The sequence below is a fragment of the Chelonia mydas genome, chromosome 4, assembly GCF_015237465.2.
Source record: "Chelonia mydas isolate rCheMyd1 chromosome 4, rCheMyd1.pri.v2, whole genome shotgun sequence".
Lineage (NCBI taxonomy): Eukaryota > Metazoa > Chordata > Testudines > Cheloniidae > Chelonia > Chelonia mydas.
In genome coordinates, this window is record NC_057852.1 from 115,321,904 (window position 1) to 115,343,075 (window position 21,172).

The 21,172-nt window shown below is 42.7% G+C and overlaps 1 protein-coding gene across 10 annotated transcripts in view; it reads right to left on the reverse strand.

Annotated features, from left to right (window-relative positions):
- Positions 1-16,349, reverse strand: part of STX18 (syntaxin 18) — a 122,041-nt gene extending 105,692 nt beyond the window's left edge. For 3 of the 10 annotated variants that reach the window (XR_006290203.1, XM_037898070.2, XM_037898072.2), the window contains exon 1: positions 16,099-16,349. Coding sequence is in view for 4 of the 10 variants with exons in the window: in XM_037898070.2 (XP_037753998.1) it covers positions 16,099-16,260 (162 nt within the window). In the remaining 6 variants the exon portion in view is untranslated. The remainder of the gene's footprint in view (positions 1-16,098) is intronic. The other 7 variants (XR_006290202.1, XM_043544656.1, XM_037898073.1 and 4 more) reach the window with 5 other exon arrangements.
- Positions 16,350-21,172: the final 4,823 nt, after the last annotated feature.

The window sequence follows — 21,172 nt, forward strand, 5'->3', positions numbered from 1 at the left end:
CCTGAAATCAGGAAACTTATGTTTTCAGTAAAGTAGCCACTATTTATCATTCTAACCAATTATTTTAAACTGTAATATTTTAGTTATTAGAAACATTTTTCAAAAATTATTGGCAACAACTCTCCCCGACCCCACAACTTTACCCTTTAATTGCTCTAACTGCTAAAGATGTAATACCAATCCTTAACCTACTTATTCTCCACCTTGAAAAACATTTTACAGGTATAGTCATGGAGATCCCAAGACCAAGAACATTACACAATATTTTACTGACATACAATATCTCTTCATCAATGCTGAAACAAAAAGAATTTTAATCCATTAGGTGCCAAAAAATACAAGGAAACAGCTTGACATTGAGATTTTACCCTAACATCTAATTATGGTGATAAAAACAATTCCAAAGATACTGCAGCATAAATCTGAGCACATACTGACAGCAAATATTTATTACTATTTGTTTACTTAATACAGTTTCTTTGGTTTTTCAGCTCTGAATGCCCACATCTTAAGTACTCCTACTCACCTACCTTTGTACCTGTGCTGAGAGAGACAATACGCCAACCAAAACCCTCCCATTTTGTTGCTGACAAAATGTAATGTATAATCACGCTAACGTCCTAAACTACAGTACCACAATTGTATTTCTGATTATATGGTAAAAGTTTCACGGCACAAAGTTGCTAAGATCTATGATCTCTCTGAAATTCTGTTAGTCAGAGAAAGGAAACCACTTCGGCCTGCTTCTGTATTCAGCAGATACTATGGTGAACAGCATTCTAGAAATGCCCAAGACAAATAGGGTATCCCTCCCTGCCTCATCATGATTTTCTTTTTTTACATCACCATAGTATAAAACTAAAATGTGGGACATATGCCATACACACATATAAAAGTTCAGGCCTACCTCCCCTCCCTTCTACCTCCCATCTAAAATAAGAAAAGGGAGAAATGAGAATATTCAGGTCTCTCCTGAAGAAGAAAGAGAGCTGAGGTATTCTCAAAGCAAGCAACGTCTGGGGAAAAAAACTCCCCAGTGGACAACTCTCCAAAGAATGAAGCTGGTTTTCTGTTTGCTCAGCTAAATTTCAAATTTCATTTTTGTCTTTTTCATGAGTTCTTTAATTGCAGAATCCAAAACTGCCAACAATATTAACATAATAGAAGTGGTCAAAATGGTCGGCCCATCCTACTCCCAAAATTTAAAGGTACAGAACATCTGCCAGAATAATAATAAATAATAAATAATAACAATAATAAAATAAATAAATAAAGCATAACTGAAACAAAATTCACTAACCTAAAAGTTCTCTAGGTTTTTCCTTGCTTCCCCTTCTTCATCCCCTTTTTCTCTCCTCCCATTTCAGACCCATTCTATCATTCTCCATGCCATTTTCTGTTTTCTCCCTCATTTTCTTTTTCTCATTTGTCCTATTTGTTGTGTCCCTCTCCCTACTCTGTGTGTTCAACTATCTCTCCTCCTCTTCTGTTCTCTCTAGCTCTCTGGATCTCACTCAGTATTCCACTTTATCTCCAGTCCTCCTCCCCTCCCCCCCCCCCCCCGCCTGTCTTTCCCCATCACTCTGTTCCTCCACTTAAGTTCACTCCCCTTCTACTCCCTCTGAGGCTCTCCCCCCAGTCTCCTTTCTGTTTCCCCCTTTCCTGGGGTTCATCCCTTGCCTCAAGCGTGGCCTGCTTCTGGGGAAAGCAAGAGGCAAAATCCTCCCTTCTTCACCAATCCACCATGTGCTAGAAGCTTGTAACTGAGCCTCTGTTGAACTTATCCTGTACTTGTGGCAAGATGTCAAGTCAGCAACTCAGAGGAGAAGCCAATTCAACTGCGAGCCAGCAGCTGAAAAGATAGGTTTCAGAGTAACAGCCGTGTTAGTCTATATTCGCAAAAAGAAAAGGAGGACTTGTGGCACCTTAGAGACTAACCAATTTATTTGAGCATGAGCTTTCGTGAGCCACAGCTCACTTCATCGGATGCATACTGTGGAAATTGCAGAAGACATTATATACACAGACACCATGAAACAATACCTCCTCCCACCCCACTTTCCTGCTGGTAATAGCTTATCTAAAGTGATCATCAAGTTGGGCCAAGCTGAAAAGAGTTTACAGTGGCTCTAACTCCATCAACAGGAGCCTAGGGAGTTCCTCCCATAGTTAAAACCCAGTAAAAAAATCCCCTTCCCCTCTCATCCAAAAAAATCAGTGACCCAGGGGCATCAAAGTTAGCCCTGGAAGACTGAAACGGGAGGATGGGGAGGAATGAATATCCTCCATCACAGAGGGCATATGCCCTCAGAATATTGAGTGGCAGACTTGGAATACTTTTGGACGCTTCACTGCCACTGGATGGTGGACTAGCCACAGTGGCAAAAATAACTAGCAACTCGGGAGGGGGAGGGGGGGGCAGAAATCACCGTAATTTTCAGCCCTGTCATTTATTTTATATTGAGAAAACAACTTATACAATGGGGTTAGGAGTTTACTTTTCTTTTCTTTTTTTAAAGGTAGCTGAATTTGAACAGAAATTTAAGAGGTCCCAAAAATAAGGACACTCATAACTACATCCTCCAAAGGCTGACCATGTATACTTGCCACTATTTCTTAAATGAATTTGGCTGAAACCAGAAACAGTCACATGGGAACCATTAGTTGATTGAATTAAAGCTTTTTATTCTACTCTGAAATCATTAATATCTTTCCTATATCATTTTCTCTTATTGCTTTTCACTCTTTCTTCTCCATCACTTTTAATATGACCTTCATAGCTTCCCCCAACTTTTTAGGACAAAATTCTTCTCTACGAAGAATGGAGGGAATGCAACGGGGGAGGGAAGGGGCAAGGGGGGATGGAAATAAAAAAATCAGGCCGAGAATAAATCGGACACCACTTTCAACCTCAGTTATGAAGCAGAATCTGACATTCATACTGGAAAGAGATGCATTTAAATTGTGCTGAAAAAAATTTACAATTTGGAATCAGTCAAAAGATAAAAGTTTGTGTGCAAGTACTGTACAAAACACAGCATTATCAAGGAATATGTTATGAAATAATGAACTTTTTAACAGTTAGAAGAGGGAGAAATAAATCTCCTTTTTTCCTAATGACCTCAGCTATGAGCTCAATTTATTAGACTCTAACTCATTGCCATAGTAAAAAAAAAGTGAACTGAAAATAACTTGTAGTCCAAAATTGGTCATATTAATTAATTTCTACTAAAGAAGTATAATTTGCAATACCAAGAATATGATATATTTTCAGGCATATGTTCTCTTTTGGGAATTATTAGGTAACCATTAGAGTCAAGTCTATAAACTAAAGAGTAAATCTGTTTAAGATTATATATACATTTATATAAGGATTCTAACAACTTCAGTTCTGACATTTTTGGCAGTATTTGTTGTCCCATAGTATCTCTCTGAGTGAGATTTTGTAGCACTAGTTCTTATGGTGTATCTCATCACAGAAAAACTAATGAACTATGATGAAACAGACTCCGTTCTGATGTTGTCTCAATTTTCTCATAGATTTAAATGAAATTAGTCTCATGAGCAGAGGTTTTCAGGATTAAGCCTCATCAATTATTATATCCTACACGAAGCCTGAATTTTTAGCAAATACAGTACTATATTAACATACATAAAGTGTTAAGGAACTCATGCCACTATGATATCAGTAGCTTCCCTTAGTCACCGATCTAATTTTCTAGCATAGACCAGGCCTCTGTCTCATCCACCACAGAAGCTGGTCCAATAAAAGAGATTATCTCACCCACCTTCTCTCTCCTATATCCTGGGACTAACATGGATACAACAACACTGCAAACATTATGAAACTGTTGCAATATTATGGGTAACAGCTATCTTGTTTGAAATCTAGATCCAATTAGCTAGACTAGCAGTGTTCTATTTCTGCCTGTTGTTGCTGCTGATTACATATTGGGACTGTGTCCACAAATGTTGTTCTCAGACCCCCTTCAAGTCAGTAAAGAATAGCCTGATGGGGTTAAAGCATCTACATTTGGGCCATTTGGTTTTACCATATAACAAGTCCAAGAGACTGCTTTGCTGTAAGTGTATGCCTGATTTTATTTTTGTTTGTTTTTGTTTTTTAAATAAATGGAAAAACTATCACCACTGCAATGCTACAGGACAATGAGAACTGTCTTTTACCAATGGCAATATATCAGGAACGGCAGGTGGGTTGGTGGTTAAAAGCTATGTTAGACACGCATATACACTGTCATTTGTTATGGATTTGTAGTAAAGTGTAATTTCAGACACTAAACCGCTGAGATGGGGAATTTTTCTTTTCCTCCTTACTCAGTACCTGTATAAAGAAGTCTAGCACATTCTTGATGTGTACACTAGCCCATTAAGGCAATTCTTTTTAAAAAAAATGATTATATCATCATGTAAACTGAAAACACCCCCAACCACTTGAATTTTATGTGCACCAATATGAAGGTGATGTGTCACACATCATTCCATATTGGTGCCATTAGCAAAATTCATTCCGCAAAGGGACGTAAAAAATTAGAGGGAATACTGGTGTTTTCCTTCGTCCACGTGTCTTACTAGTATCTGGGAGACCCTGACATGTCCCTTAAAAATGGAGTCTTCAAGGACCCCTACAAAGTGAACATATACTGTTGTCTCATAAACATCCTTCTTTTCAATTATTGGAAGGGAAAATGAAAAACAAACTTGAAAATCTTCTGTAAAGTGGTAACACTGATATTCTGGGAAACCTAGCTGTGGTAACAATCTCTGTGACTAGTTGTGTTTCATTCCTATACCAATCCAGCAAGATTCACTGGTGATGAGGCTAGGCATCTTCCCCATTTGGATATCTCTTAAAGCTTCTTGAATGTTTATGTACCCATTGCACTGCACATTATATCCTTAGCTCTACTATAATTTCCAGTTTTAATCATTATTGTGATTAATTAACCGATTAATCCTTTTTTGGGTTTCCCTTAATACTTGGGAAATAAGAATTGTACTAGGGTGTGCGGGGTATTGATAATCAGTGGTTCACAGTCATGCTGGAAGGGCATAATGAGTGGGGTCCCACAGGGATCAGTTCTGGGTCCGGTTCTGTTCAATATCTTCATCAGTGATTTAGATAATGGCATAGAGAGTACACTTATAAAGTCTGTGGACGATACCAAGCTGGGAGGGGTTGCAAGTGCTAGGATTAAAATTCAAAATGATCTGGACAAACTGCAGACATGGTCTGAAGTAAATAGGATGAAATTCAATAAGGACAAATGCAAAGTACTCCATTTAAGAAGGAACAATCAGTGGCACACATACAAAATGGGAAATGACTGCCTAGGAAGGAGTACTACGGAAAGGGAACTGGGGGTCATAGTGGACCACAAGCTAAATATGAGTCAACAGTATAACAATGTTGCAAAAAAGGCGAACTTCATTCTGGGATGTATTTGCAGGAATGTTGTAAGCAAGACACGAGAAGTAATTCTTCTACTCTACTCTGCACTAATTAGGCCTCAGCTGGAGTATTGTGAGGGGAGGGGGATGGAGAAGAAAAGGGGATAGGGGAATCCCGGCATGTAGAGTCCCCTCGGCAGCAGCTGGGGCTCTCCCATTAAGCAGGCCCATCGAACCCTCACCCTGACAAACCCTACCCCCTACACTTGGACCCCTCCGGCAAGCCCCCCAACCCAGAACCCCACTGAACCCCACTCCTCCAGCATCCAGACCCCCCCCGTGAACCCCCAGCCCCTCCCCCCCCGCCAAGCCCCATCTCCCCACACCCAGACCCCTCCGCTGAGCCAAACCACCATCACCTGGATCCCCTGCAGAGTCCCATAGCTCCTGCACCCAGAACCCCCCAATGAGTCCCTGTGCATCCAGATCTCCCACTGAGCTGCCCACACCCAGACTGCCCCACACAGAAACCTCTCACCCCACACCTAGATCCCCCCACACTCAGATCCTGCTAGGCTGAGCCTGCCCACCCACACCTGGTGCACCTGACACAGAGGGACAGGGCCGTGGGGTGTTTCTGGGGAAGGCCCAGCCCTTGCACTGTGTCAGGGTTAGGTGCAGCCTCACTGCCGAGTCCCTGTACTGGGGGAGGTGGGGGCTTCAGGGTGAAATCCCACCCCAATGCAGCCAGTGTCCTGTGCTCCCCACTGCCATGCTGGAGCCACATTTATTTACTGACAAATAAAATGTGCAGAATTTTGCAGATTTTTAAAATATTGTGCATATAATTTTAAATTTTTTGGCGCACAATTCCCTTCGGAGTAAAGGCGGGTGCAGTACCTCTGGACTGGCAAACTGGGGTACTGGTCCCAATCTTTAAGAAAGGAGACCAGAGTATGTGTTCCAACTATAGGGGGAAATCACACTCCTCAGCCTCCCCTGCAAAGCCTATGCCACGATGTTGGTGAGGAGGCTACACCCATTAGTTGAACCTCGGTTTCAGGAGGAACAATACAGATTCCATCCTGGCCATTGAACAGACCAGCTCTTTGCTCTCGTGCAGATATTTGAGGGGTGATGGGAGTTTGCTAATCCGGTCTACCTTTGTCTTGTAGGCCTGCAGAAGGCATATGACCACATTCCCTGAGATGTCTTGTGGGAAGCATTGCAGAAGTATGAGATGCCAATGCCACGTTTGCATACTATCTGGTCCCTCTATTCTTGGAGTGCGAGTTGTGTCTATATTCTTGGCATTAAGTCAAGTTCGTTCAAGATAAGCATTGGACTCCGCCAAGGGTGCATCTCGTCCCCAACTCCTGTTCGTGATTTTCATGGACAGGATATCAAGACGCAGAGTACCGTGGAGTACATCTGGTACAGGGACTCGGAGATGGCATCTCTGCTCTTTACAGATAATGTTGTCCCTGCTTCTTCAGACTGTGATCTTAGATGCACACTCAAATGTTTTGCTGCCAAGTGTGAAGCGGCTGGGATGAGAATCAGCACCTCCAAATCGGAGATCATGGTCCTCTCCCGGAAGAAAGTGGACTCTTCTCGCCAGGTGAAGGGGAAAGTAGCTGCTTTAAGCAGCTGCCTTAGTGGAAGAGTATCTAGGGGTCTTGTTCACAAGTGGTGGTAAGCACGAGCAGGAGCCTGACTGGTTGATTGGAGCAGCAGAGACAATAATGCAGGCACTGTACTGGTCTGTGGTGGTGAAGTGGGAGCTGAGTTTTTGGATGAAGTTCTCAGGTTACAGGTCAATCTACATTCCCATCCTCACCTATGGTCATGAACTTCGGGTAATGACCGAAAAGGACAAGATAACAGGTATAAGTGGCGGAAATGAAGTTTCTCTGCAGGGTGGCTGAGCTTACTCTCCTAGACAAGGTGATGGGCTCGGTTATACGGGACAGCCTCAGAGTAGAGCCACTACTCCTCCAGAACGAGAGGAGCCAGCCGAGGCGGTTCGGGCACCTGATAAGGATGCCCCCGAAGAGGCTTCCTTTGGAACTCTACCGAGCAGGTCCCACTGGGAGGAAGCCCCAAGGCCAACCCAGGACACGCTGGACAGATTATCTCTCTCATCTGGCCTGGGAACACTTGGGAACACTTTTAGAATCCCCCAGGAGCTGGAAACTGTTGTGGAGGAAAGGGAGGTCTGGTCCTCCCTACTCTCCATGATGCTGCCATGACCCTCACTGGGAAAAGTGGCATAAAGAAAAAGTGGCATAAAGGAAAAAAGTGAAAAAAGAAGAAATGTAAAAAGAACGTCACGTGACACAGAACATACAACATAAAACTATAAGGCTAAGCAGGTGGAACCAGAGTTTTCCAAAGCAAATACAATGAACAATTTAACATAGTAAGCTGAGTGAGGAATATAGAAAATGCTATTGGGGTTAGTCAGTGGGAAAAAAGACATAGGCTGACTGAGACCAACTGTTGATTCTTAAAAGAAAAGAAAAAAAACGTTTGAGTTAGTAACTGCACTTCAGATGAAGTTCATCCAGGACTCTGTTTGTCTTGAATGACTGTAACAAAAGAAACACTATTAAACAAATGATTAATTTTTTTAATATACTTAATTTTTTACTTTACCCAAAGGATTTTATAAGTTTTATGTTTGCCTTTCCCCCCCTACTTTTTCATATGTGTGCAACCATATGTTGTCTGCTTGCCATAGGACTTTCACCATTGCCTGTCAGCTTTTTAACTTAGAACCAAAGATGATAAGATTAACTTACTTTACACATTTAAAATCATGAATAAATTTAATTCTTTGACTGTTAAGGCAAATAGATTTTAGTGGAATTCTTTTAAAAGCCTATTAATTTTACACATGCCTTCCTCTTTAAATGGGGTGTGACGTTCCTGAAGTTTTTCCTTTGTATATTGCAGATTGTAAACTGATGACACATTTAAGCTGCTCACATGTCCAAACTGCAATTTTACTTGACCATTTTCTCTGTTTCTAACAAAAACTTAACATACCTGTTTTCATGGATCTGGGTGGTATGAGGAATCCAATATCATATTTGCTCTTCCATGACTTAACACAAACTTTTTAACAAACTATTTGAGAGATCTATAATAATTAAAATTACCAGTGGCCGACACTTTAATAGAAGAGTTCACCAGAGTGAAGGAGGGGGAAGAACACAAATCAAGCTCATCATCATCCTCTTCCCAAAGAGGCAGATGCGGAAAATGCAGCAACAGTGACAGTGCCCTTACATTTCCTTAAATTCTCTATAGTTTGATTGCACTCTCTCTGTTTGGGCACATTACTACGCACTTTGTCTTCTCACGACACATATTCTGTGTTGGTTTTGGTTTCTCACTGTCACAATACTGTGACTGATTTTCACGAAGAGCACTGGCCACAGCCTTTTTTAATCTGTACTTTTAACTGTTTGCAGGACTAACACCTTTTAACTTGTCCCACACACAAGACCATTAAATATAATTCTTCAGTATATAATCCCTTTTTATGGAAGTTCTTGTATTTTTGTTTTTTAAAATATTACTCTTAAAAGTCTTTTCAACTATGTCCTACCGTTCTTCCTTGGCTAAGACTTTTGTATCAAATCCCCCTCTGTGGGAGATTATAAACTGTTTGACATATTCCTTCATTATGATAATGAGAACTTATTTTCTTACCTGTTTTTTTTTTCCAATCCCACGGCTAGGGGCTCCCTACAACCTCCTAGGCCTTGTTAATACTCCAAAAGTCTTTAGGTCACAATCCCAAAGACCCAGAAGTGGCAATAAGAAATCTTGGACTCATCCCCATCCAGGAAGTGTAAGGTGGTAAACAGAGTCACAAGTCCACCCAATTTAGGCTTACTCAATTTTCACCTTTACTTATAGAATTTCAGACAGAATTATCATCACTCATGGTGACTGAACATATATTTATGCCAGATGATAAACAGATAAAACAGAACTGGTACAGAGTCCCAGTTTCCACACTGCAGAAAGTTCTCCTCTATTTCATGACGGTCATTGCCACCTCCGATCTCTGGTCTGGTATTTCAGCCCCTTTCCTTCAGTTTCTGATCCAGTGTTTCTCCAATTTAGGCCTTGTTCACCTGGATCTTTTTGTACATTTTCTCATTACATTTTTATAAACCTTTCCCCAATCAACATTAAGCATTTGCTTTAAGTAACCTGTACAATACACATGCTCAAGCTTCAATTTACACAGCTTTTGCTGTTTATGTCATTCTTTTGCTGTGTCACCCTGCTCCTGGGTATTCTTGTCATTATAATGGGGCTTCTTGTCATTATAGTTTTGTATAGTTGTTATCTAAACCCTTCCACACAATGTTACCTTTGTCCTGTCATCAATAACATCATTTTAAGCAAATTAGCAATTCTATACAAAAAGAGAACCAGCAAAACCACACTCATGCCATCAAGGCCTTGACTGAAATGTTACCTCATCTAAACTCATTTACTATCCATAATTATAAATGATTAAAAATATAACTAACAATGATCTCAATCTTACCATTTAGCCATTCTTCATATTTATTTTTCAATATCATAGTTCAGTACGTGTGTATTATCATGCCTGGTGGGGTGGAGTAGGGAGCAATTAAAGAGCACTCTGACCCCAAAATGTCAAGGCTTTTTAAAATCTTCTTTAAATATGGGTTTTCAAAGGCCTTTTTCACTCAAAGTCTACCCTTGTGTTTACAAATCATTACAACACACACACACAATTGGTAATTTCCCCTGTGTTGTATTTTGAGAGATGTCTTAATTTTAGAGCCTTAATCATCATTCCCCAACAAGCTCCAGCAACTTTGCAATAGCTTTGCTGAAGTCTGAGATCAATCTCGACTAACTATCAGTCTAAAGAAGACAACGATTGTGGTACAAGATGTGTTGACTGCACCAGAAGTTTTACTAACTAGCACCACTCTAGAAGTTCTGCACAAGTTCTGTTATCTAGGACCAACTGCATCGGATAACTTCTCTTTTGACAATGAGCTTACTTCTCATATAAGAAAGGCAGCTACTACATTCGACCAACTGATCAAGTACATGTGGAATAAAAGGAAACCAACATTGAACATCAAGATATGGGTCTACCAGACATGCATTCTGAGCATGCTTCTGTATGATGGCAAGATCTGGACCACCTACAGCAGGCACAAGAGAAGGCTAAACACCTTCCACATACTTTAAATATCAAAACTCATGACACCAAAGTATTTGCGAAAGCAAAAATTACCAAGTCTAATTTGCAGACACAGACAACTCCATGAGCTTGTTCATCTGTGCCGGATTGATGACTGACATACTGCAAAAGGATCTCCTGTATGGAGAACTTGCAGATGCCCCATGGTCACTGCACAGACCTAGTCTCAGGTTCAAGGACATTTGCAAGAGGGACTTGAAAACTTTCAACATTGACACCACAAGCTGGGAAGATGCAGTAGCAACAAGCCACACTAGAGGACTGCACTGCACCACAGAGTCAAAAAGGCTGAACAGACGTAATTGCGAGAGAGAAAAGTGCAGAAGGCGTCAAGCAGATAACTGGTTTCATTCTCTGTGCCTGATGCCTGCATTATAAATGGCATGGACTGTTGCTTGAGTATTGACTGTTTAGCCACTCATGATGCTTGACACACAGTAAGTGAACTGCTTTCCCGATTACACCAGAGTCTTTCAAGACAGTCAATTGCCATATATTTAATCAAAAGATTAAAATGTTGATTTTATGCATTCAATTGAACTTCCATCCAAATAGAGCTTGACACAAAACAATCTCAGATAAAGAATTAATCCTCTTCTACCAAATAACAAATCAATCACCATTTTCTAACAATTAAAAAAAAAGAAAAATTAAGAATCTGAATAAATGTAAATTAAACTATATAATTATTTAAATAAATGTGTATAGATACAATGCATCCTCCTAGATAGCAAAAAGAAGCACCAAATTTAGTGTAGAGACCACATATATGTTGATTTCAACATGTTTTAATGGTTACTAACTAATGAGAATCAACCTTTCTTTAGGAAAATAACGTTGCCCCTTTTCGACCTGAGCAGCTAGTCAAACTTTGGGGCACCGGGGATATTCCAGCTGGGAGTAGAAATTGGTGATAAACAGGTATTTCGTTGAGGCAGTTTTGTTTATTTACAAATGTGTCTCTGAATGCAGAAGGAATCAAGCAGGAAACAGCTTCTTTTCTTCACAGCACCAAGTGCACTTTTTTCAGGCTGCATCCCTGACCCGAAAACCTCCCAGTTTTCTTTCAAGGTCAGACACTGGCCTTTCAGCTGCTTCTTCCAGCTACATCATTAGAATCATAGAATGTCAGGGCTGGAAGGGACCTCAAGAGGTCATCTAGTCCAACCCCTGCTCAAAGCAGGACCAATCCCCAATTCTACCCCAAATCCCTCAATGGCCCCCTCAAGGATTGAACTCACAACCCTGGGTTTAGCAGGCCAATGCTCAAACCACTGAGCTATGCCTCCCCCATTCATTCTCTGGTCCTCTGTGTTCTACCTATTTTCTCAAACTCTCTCACATGCTACTCAGCAAACCCCTCCACCCACCAACCCACCCACTCAGTTCAAACTCCCGGGGAGGTTCACATAACCCTTATCTTAGGTAGGGGCTTGTGATTAATTTATTCTTATAGTTATGCTAATTCAAGGACCAGTTCACACCCATCCTTCTCAGCAGGGTTTAAGTCGACCCATAACAAGGTTTCACCCAGCTCATAACAATACCTAAAAAGTACAAATGCAAAACACGATTATAATGGATTTTTTAAATCAAGGTTTCCTGCTTGCTGATTTAAATCATGATTAAAACCCGTGTATTTAAATCGCTTTGATTTAAATCCATCCACCAACCAAGGCTATCTTGAGCACATCAGACCTATTCCCTCTATTCTCTACATTGGCTTCCCATGGAATATTGAGTTGAGTTCAAGGTCTTGGTCCTTATCTTCAAGACACTCAATGGCCAGGGACCAGGATATCTAAAAGATTGTCTAAATCTCTGTGATGAGGACCATGGTTCAATTACTCTACTTTTCACACACAGTGGAACTTTCTACCATAAGGGCAAAGCTCATCCGTTCAGAATGTAGAGCTTTCTTGCAGGCTGGTCCAAGACTGAGGAACAAACTTCCACAGAAAATAAGGACCATCACAACCTTCACCACCTTCTGCTCCAAGTGCAAGGTACACTAGCATAAACACACAGCACCATGTAATTATTTATAAACAAACAAACCTACCTAAACAATACATGACACACAGAATTTTGCCCCGAGAAGAAGCTAAGAGAACAAACCACACACGACAGATGTTAGTTATGTTCCTTAATGCACCATCGGAAGGTGCGCTGATACGTTGGTGATGGAAGGTGGTACAAGAACCTATAAAGAATCGAATAGACTGCAATAGGATGGCCTTTATCTGTGAGCATCTCATACTTTCTGAAAACTACGTTAAATATTTCATCTTTCTGACATGGATATTTCTATTGTTCCCGAGCATACTCTACTATGGTTAGTTAGCCCAAGGCCTGCAGAATTACCCTCTGCTGATTCTGACTTATGAGCTCTTGGAAGAGGTCTGGTGGTCTGATATGTTCCCGACATCTTTTTCTTTTAAATCAACCAAGCCTGTATGCATAAACATATTTGTATAAAGATTAAGAGTTAATGTGTAAATCAACAATTAATTTGCAAGTTAAATTGCCTAGCTCTGGCAAAACCAGCTACATTTGTAATTGCAAGCCTGTAACAAAGTATTAGAAAGAGGTGCTCTCTCTCCCATATAATCAAATCAAATAGCAGTAGCAAACAAATTATAGTTTATTTTACTACAAGCCCTACCCAGACTTAGTTTAATTTGCAAAAAGTCTCTTGCCTTTCCAGCAAAAATAAATGCCTCGGACTGCAGCTTATAGTTTGCATTATTTTCCCTCTTAAAATCAAACTGTATCTCCAAAAAACAGCTACGATCAAGTTTGCAAGGCCCTAAAGGTTGCTACACAGCCTGCTCTGGTTTGGCTGGAAAATTAAACTGTGGGTTGCCATTCTGGCAAAAATACTTTGAACTACTTAATTAGCTGACAAGCCCATATCTAATCTCTCCTGTGAAGTCGCCAGAGACCACTCACTGACCAGGCATCATGTTGAAACTGGAACTCAGCCTCAGGTATGCTTAGCAGAACACTTATCCTTGGTTCAACTCATTTCTGAAGCAATTGCTATGTGGCTGAGATCAGTTATGATGGGATAGCCTAATTTTGGCAATTAATTGATCTTTGACTATTAGAAGTAAATATGCCTAATGGCCTGTGATGGGATGTTAGATGGGGTGGGATCTGAGTTACTACAGAGAATTCTTGCCTGGATGTCTGGCTGGTGAGTCTCGCCCACATGCTCAGGGTTTAGCTGATCGCCATATTTGGGGTTGGGAAGGAATTTTCACAGTTTTAAGTGATTTAAGATGAGAGATTTCCTGGAGACAAGCTTCCAGTTTTGATAAAGTCAAATTACCACCACAATTTTATTAATTATCTTAAACTAACAAAATAGTCTTTAAATGGGATTTTAATTTAAGAATATTTCTACCTATGCTAGACTGTAAAAGCTCAGTTGATAAAAAAACTAGATAGAAAGATCATTACTATTTTTAACAAAAATATTTATTTCAGAGACTTTCTCACTCCCACCTCTAAATCCATTCTTCTGCAAATCACTGATATTGTCAAAAGTAAAATATTCCTGTGACATTATGCCAAAAAGTGCAAAAACTCTGCGGATACCTTCCAGCAAAAGTGCCACAACATTTTTATTTCCTAATAATACATTTTCTCTCTAATATATATATTTTTGTTTCCAGTAATTGCAGCTTATATATTTCATTTACATATATCAGGTCACTTCACCTCTAGTGTATGCAGGTACAACTCCACTGACTTCAATATTTAAACCGGGATTGAATTTAGCCTATTAAATATATTTTTTAAAAACTGCAACTCCAGAAACAAACATTTCTCTGGTTGTTGATTTTAAAAAGTGGCAATTCATTAAAGCTGTTCAGATGGTTGGAATTATAGACTAAAACCCAAAGAGGGAGATTAATGAACAGAAGGCAGGTAAGGTTGTCAAGAGGTTCATGGTGAATACAATTTATCACATGGTTATGACGCTATACCTGTATGGTGTGTAACATTTATTTGCACACAGAACATATACATAAATCTGCAATTCAGCTCTGCATGAGTAGCGGTCAAGAAAACCACTGACAGTGTGTATGGCCCCAATTCTGGAAAATTAATTATGCACATACTTAAGTTTATTCATGTGAGTAGTTCTAGTAACTCCTATGCCACTTTTCAGAGTAACAGGAGTGTTAGTCTGTATTCACAAAAAGAAAAGGAGTACTTGTGGCACCTTAGAGACTAACCAATTTATTTGAGCATAAGCTTTCGTGAGCTACAGCTCACTTCATCGGATGCATACTGTGGAAAGTGTAGAAGATCTTTTTATACACACAAAGCATGAAAAAATACCTCTCCCCACCCCACTCTCCTGCTGGTAATAGCTTATCTAAAGTGACCACTCTCCTCACAATGTGTATGATAATCAAGGTGGGTAATTTCCAGCACAAATCCAGGGTTTAACAAGAACGTCCGGGGGGGGGCGTTGTAGGAAAAAACAAGGGGAAATAGGTTACCTTGCATAATGACTTATGCCACTATTCATATGAGTACATTTACATGCATGCATAAATTTTTGCAGGAGCAGGGCCTATAGAAAGGGAGATGACTTGGTGTCTTTGGAAATTCTGGTCCTTGCAGGCAACAGAATCAGTGCAAATGAGTACAGACTAGAGGCTATATAACATCACCAGAGACTGTACTACGTGTCATTATTATAAGCAATATGCATGCCTTACTTAGGATCTGCCAACTCACTTGGGGGAGGGGTTAGTTTTAAAGCGATAATATCAACCTGGAAACTAGTCCTTTTTTTTTTTTTTAAAGCGTTGAGAGCAGTTTTAGGTTCTCCTGAGTCCCCACACCAATTGCTGAGCGTTTTACAAGGATACTGTTTGCTATTATTTTATTTATTCTAAGGTTTTCTTTCTCTCGTCTTCTTGCGTGAAAGTCCCACACAAACCACAGAAAGTCAACGGCCACCGGGCAGATTTCTTCAGAAGCGCCCGGCCAACAGCTGGGTCTTCGTGGGAACGGAGCCTTTTAAAAGCCCCCTCCTAAAGCCCGCAGCCTGCAACTCTGACCCGCGAGGGCAGAGCCTTGCAGCCAGCGAGGGACTCAGCGGGCACCGCAGCGGGCACCACGAGGGGGTTACAGCGGGGAAAGAGAGACAGCGCCCAGGCGGGAGCGGGGGTTGCCAAGTGCACGAAGTAAAAGGGGGAGAAGGAGAAGGGAGCCCCCCAGCCCATCACTCTGCACGGCACTCATCTGCGGGTCACCTGGAGCTGCGGAGGGGGGCTGGGGGCTCGCGGAGAGGCGCCCGTGCAGACGGGGCGGTTGGCTGTGACTACTATTACCGCCCCCCCCGGACGCCTGGGTCCCCTCCCCGGGGCAGTCCCGACGCCGGCCCCCGCACTCACCACCTCGCGGGCCCGGCAGGAGAAGTCGCTCTTGGGCCGCTGGCTGCCCCGCTTGAGCAGCTCGTCCCTGGGGCTCTCGCCGGCCGGGACCCCCAGCGCCTTATTCCGGGTCTTCACCGTCTTCACGCTGGCTTTGAACAGCAGCGTGATGTCCACGGCCATGGCGCCCCGCTCCCGCCGGCCCGGCCCGCGGTCACCGGCTGCCAGCCAGACAGGCCGGCCCCGGTCCCTGCGCACAGTCCTCCCCGCGCAACTCGGCCCGCCGCGCGGGGTTCCGCCGCCTTACCCGGCCGGCCCCGGCGCCGCGCCAGGGGAGAGACGCCAGAGGCAGCCCTAGTCCCAGCATGAGACCCCCCCGGCCCCCAGGGAGACCCTGCACTGCCCCAGTGTGTGTGTGTGTATGTGGGGGGGGTGAGCCCCCAGGGAGACCCTGCACTGCCCCAGTGTGTGTGTGTGTATGTGGGGGGGTGTGAGCCCGCAGGGAGACCCTGCACTGCCCCTGTGTGTGTGTGTGTGTGTGTGTGTATGTGGGGGGGTGTGAGCCCCCAGGGAGACCCTGCACTGCCCCAGTGTGTGTATGTGGGGGGGGTGTGAGCCCCCAGGGAGACCCTGCACTGCCCCAGTGTGTGTGTGTGTATGTGGGGGGGGTGAGCCCCCAGGGAGACCCTGCACTGCCCCAGTGTGTGTGTGTGTATGTGGGGGGGTGTGAGCCCGCAGGGAGACCCTGCACTGCCCCTGTGTGTGTGTGTGTGTGTGTGTGTATGTGGGGGGGTGTGAGCCCCCAGGGAGACCCTGCACTGCCCCAGTGTGTGTATGTGGGGGGGGTGTGAGCCCCCAGGGAGACCCTGCACTGCCCCAGTGTGTGTGTGTGTATGTGGGGGGGGGGGTGAGCCCCCAGGGAGACCCTGCACTGCCCCAGTGTGTGTGTGGGGGGTGAGCCCCCAGGGAGACCCTGCACTGCCCCTGTGTGTGTGTGTATGTGGGGGGGTGTGAGCCCCCAGGGAGACCCTGCACTGCCCCAGTGTGTGTATGTGGGGGGGGGTGTGAGCCCCCAGGGAGACCCTGCATTGCCCCAGTGTGTGGGGGGGCATGAGTTTCCTTTCCACCCCCAGTGAGATCCTGGACTGCCCCGGTGTGTATGTGTGTGGGGTGAACCTCTCCATTGCCTTACTGTGTGTGTGGGGGGTTATCCCCCTCCATCCCTCAGAAAACCGTGTACTGTCCCACTGGGGGGGGGGGGTGATCCCCCCCTTCAGTCTCCAGTGAGGCCCTGCACAGCCCCAGTTTGTGAGATGGGAAGGGGTGAGCCCATCTAATATCAACAGGACTCCCTCCAGGAGTGGTAGAGGTCCATCAAGACTGGGGTTTGGGGAATAATTTTTCTTCAATTGAATCATGTAAAATAAAAATTGGAAGTGTTGGTGCATTTACTAAAAAGATCAATATCTGTCTTTGGATCTTTGCACTCTAATCCCATTTACTTCCATGACAGCTCTGTATGTATCCAAGAGCATAGTTTGGTCTTATGTTTAGCATTCACTTCTTGTTTCTTAGAATAAACATTTTGTATACAGTAAAGGAAACACTTAGCCATTACAAGCCAACACTAATTTAAAGCCTTGGTCACACACATGAATTTTCCAGTATAGCAATACTGGCCAAACCCTCCTAATACAGATGCAGTTATATGGTCACAAAAATGCTTTTGCCAGTATCTCTTTTTCTGGTTCAGTGAATGAAACAAGCTGTATTTGGCAAAAGCACTTTTTTGTTGGTATAACTGCATCTACACTAGGGCTTTTGCCAGTATAAGTGTCGTAAAAAAAATCATAACTCTAACTACATAGGTATGTCTGCAAAACTTGTAAGTGTAGACCTGGCCTTAGGTGGGTGTTTTCATGCAATGTTTTCTTATATACAATATTGTTATGGCAGGTGTCACCAGGTGGTGCTATTACAGTATGTTATAGTTGTCCAGTTCTTTTTCTCGGGATATGTCTGCACTGAAAATGCAACAGTGGCTCAGCTGCAATGTGCCACCTACCTACTACCTAGACACTACCTACTACCATTCCATTCCACCATCAACCTCAGCCTGGACAAGTCCACACAAGAGATCCACTTCCTGGACACTACGGTGCTAATAAGCTATGGTCACATAAACACCACCCTATACCGGAAACCTACTGACCACTATTCCTACCTACATGCCTCCAGCTTTCATCCAGACCATACCACACGATCCATTGTCTACAGCCAAGCTCTGCGATACAACCGCATTTGCTCCAACCCCTCAGACAGAGACAAACCTACAAGATCTCTGTCAAGCATTCTTACAACTACAATACCCACCTGCTGAAGTGAAGAAACAGATTGACAGAGCCAGAAGAGTTCCCAGAAGTCACCTACTACAGGACAGGCCCAACAAAGAAAATAACAGAACGCCACTAGCCATCACCTTCAGTCCCCAACTAAAACCTCTCCAACGCATCATCAAGGATCTACAACCTATCCTGAAGGACGACCCATCACTCTCACAGATCTTGGGAGACAGGCCAGTCCTTGCTTACAGACAGCCCCCCAGCCTGAAGCAAATACTCTCCAGCAACCACACACCACACAACGGAACCATAACCCAGGAACCTATCCGTGCAACAAAGCCCGTTGCCAACTGTGTCCACATATCTATTCAGGGGACACCATCATAGGGCCTAATCACATCAGCCACAATATCAGAGGCTCGTTCACCTGCACATCTACCAATGAGATATATGCCATCATGTGCCAGCAATGCCTCTCTGCCATGTACATTGGTCAAACTGGACAGTCTGTACGTAAAAGAATAAATGGACACAAATCAGACGTCAAGAATTACAACATTCAAAAACCAGTTGGAGAACACTTCAATCTCTCTGGTCACTCGATTACAGACCTAAAAGTGGCAATACTTCAACAAAAAAACTTCAAAAACAGACTCCAATGAGAGACTGCTGAATTGGAATTAATTTGCAAACTGGATACAATTAACTTAGGTTTGAATAGAGACTGGGAGTGGATGGGTCATTACACAAAGTAAAACTATTTCCCCATGTTTATTTCCCCCTCCCCCACACACTGTTCCTCAGACATTCTTGTCAACTGCTGGAAATGGCCCACCTTGATTATCACTACAAAAGGTTCCCCACCCTCCCCGCTCTCCTGCTGGTAATAACTCACCTTAAGTGATCACTCTGGTTACAGTGTGTATGGAAACACCCATTGTTTCATGTTCTCTATGTATATAAATCTCCCCACTGTATTTTCCACTTTATGCATCCTATGAAGTGAGCTGTAGCTCACGAAAGCTTATGCTCAAATAAATTTGTTAGTCTCTAAGGTGCCACAAGTACTCCTTTTCTTTTTACTACCTACACTGTTGGCAAGATAATCCACCTCCCCAAGAGGTGGTAACTAGGGTGGACAGAAGAATTCTTTCATCGATCTAGCACTGTCTATACTGGGGGTTAGGTCAGCATAGCCACTTCTCTCGGGTGTGTGAAAAATCCACACCCTGAGAGAAGTAGCTATGCTGATGTAAATTCCCAGTATAGATCCGCCCTAGTTTCCTCAACCATGGGAAGACATGTTGATTAGAATTGATTAGTTGATTGAATCAGGTTTGTTCTCTGGAACTGGGCATTTTTGTTAGGCTGAGATTCCCGAAAAAAGGGTTGCATGCAATCTGTTGACCACCTCTGTTCCATGACTGATGTATAAGTGTAAATAAAACAAGTTAATGTGTCAATGATTTCTCCACGGGAAGCTGAGCTGTAGGGCCCTGGACATCTGCTGCCACTCAGCAGAGGGGCAACGGTAGTCTCGGAACATGACACTGGTGATGGAAGAAGGGGCAATAGTATATTGCACTTTGAATTGTCATGCAGTGACACTAGCAACTCCATGGAAGGGCTGGAGAAGACTTTAAGAAATAACATTTGTTATGATTAATTAATATTATTGTGGCAAAGTCATTCTCCCCAGGGCAAGCAGAAGTAGCCAGCTTTTGTGCAAGAAGAGACTGCAGGCATAGAGGGGAATGCAGTCTCACTCAGCAGGCTATGATGCTTCCCCCCCAGTAATTTCTGTACATGGAGAAGGGATAGGAGGGTGTGGATATGGCTGGTGGATCTGCATAGAATGTAACCTCCAACTCTGTTCCCACAGTTCCCCAGCCTGCTATTGGCCCATAAACTCCCATGGGAGTCCCCAAAGAGCAGAATTCCTCCCCCCTAGAAATAATAGGTTCACAGCTTGGCTCATAGTAAGGTATTACTAAAAGTGAGAGAAGGTGGCAGAATCAGGATCTAGTTCCTATGTATTCTTATGCTTATGGAGCCTGATCCAAAAAATAAAAAGTCAGTGGAAACTTTTTCATTGACTCCAATTTGCTTTGGATAAGATTTAGAGTTTTTATATTATTGGACTGTAGCTAATATAGCTCTTATGCTATTTGACTGTACTGTAGCTCTTAGGAATATAAAAGATGTGTTTGAAACCTTGACATTCATCTTATCTTCCTGTATTCAGAAACAGCATTTCATTGGTGCTTATTTCATATCATGGCCTATTCCATTTTTGCTTTATTATATGCATGTAGGTACTTATAATTAAACGGTATATTAAACATGATTTTGGAATGAAAATTTGAACTATTACAGTGGGTGATTCACTATTGGCTGAAAGGGTCATATTAATCCTATTTGCTAAAGTAAATAAAAATCTGATCAATGACTGGGATAACAGAAAAAGAGGGAAGTGGGAGCTTCAGCATATTAAAGCAAAATAGATTTTAAACCATAAAGTATAATTTAGGTCCTGATTCTGAAAAGACTTACGCACACACTTTGTGCACTGTGAATTCTCTTACTGAGGTCAATTGGATTACTCACAATGCATAAATTAAAAACATACATAACTCTTTGCAGGATCAGGATTTAAGATTGTAAACTCTTCAAACCAGGATTGTGTCTTTACTTGTATCTGTTAGATCCCTGCATGCTTTTAGGTGCTAAGACATAATGTGTGGGTGGAGAAT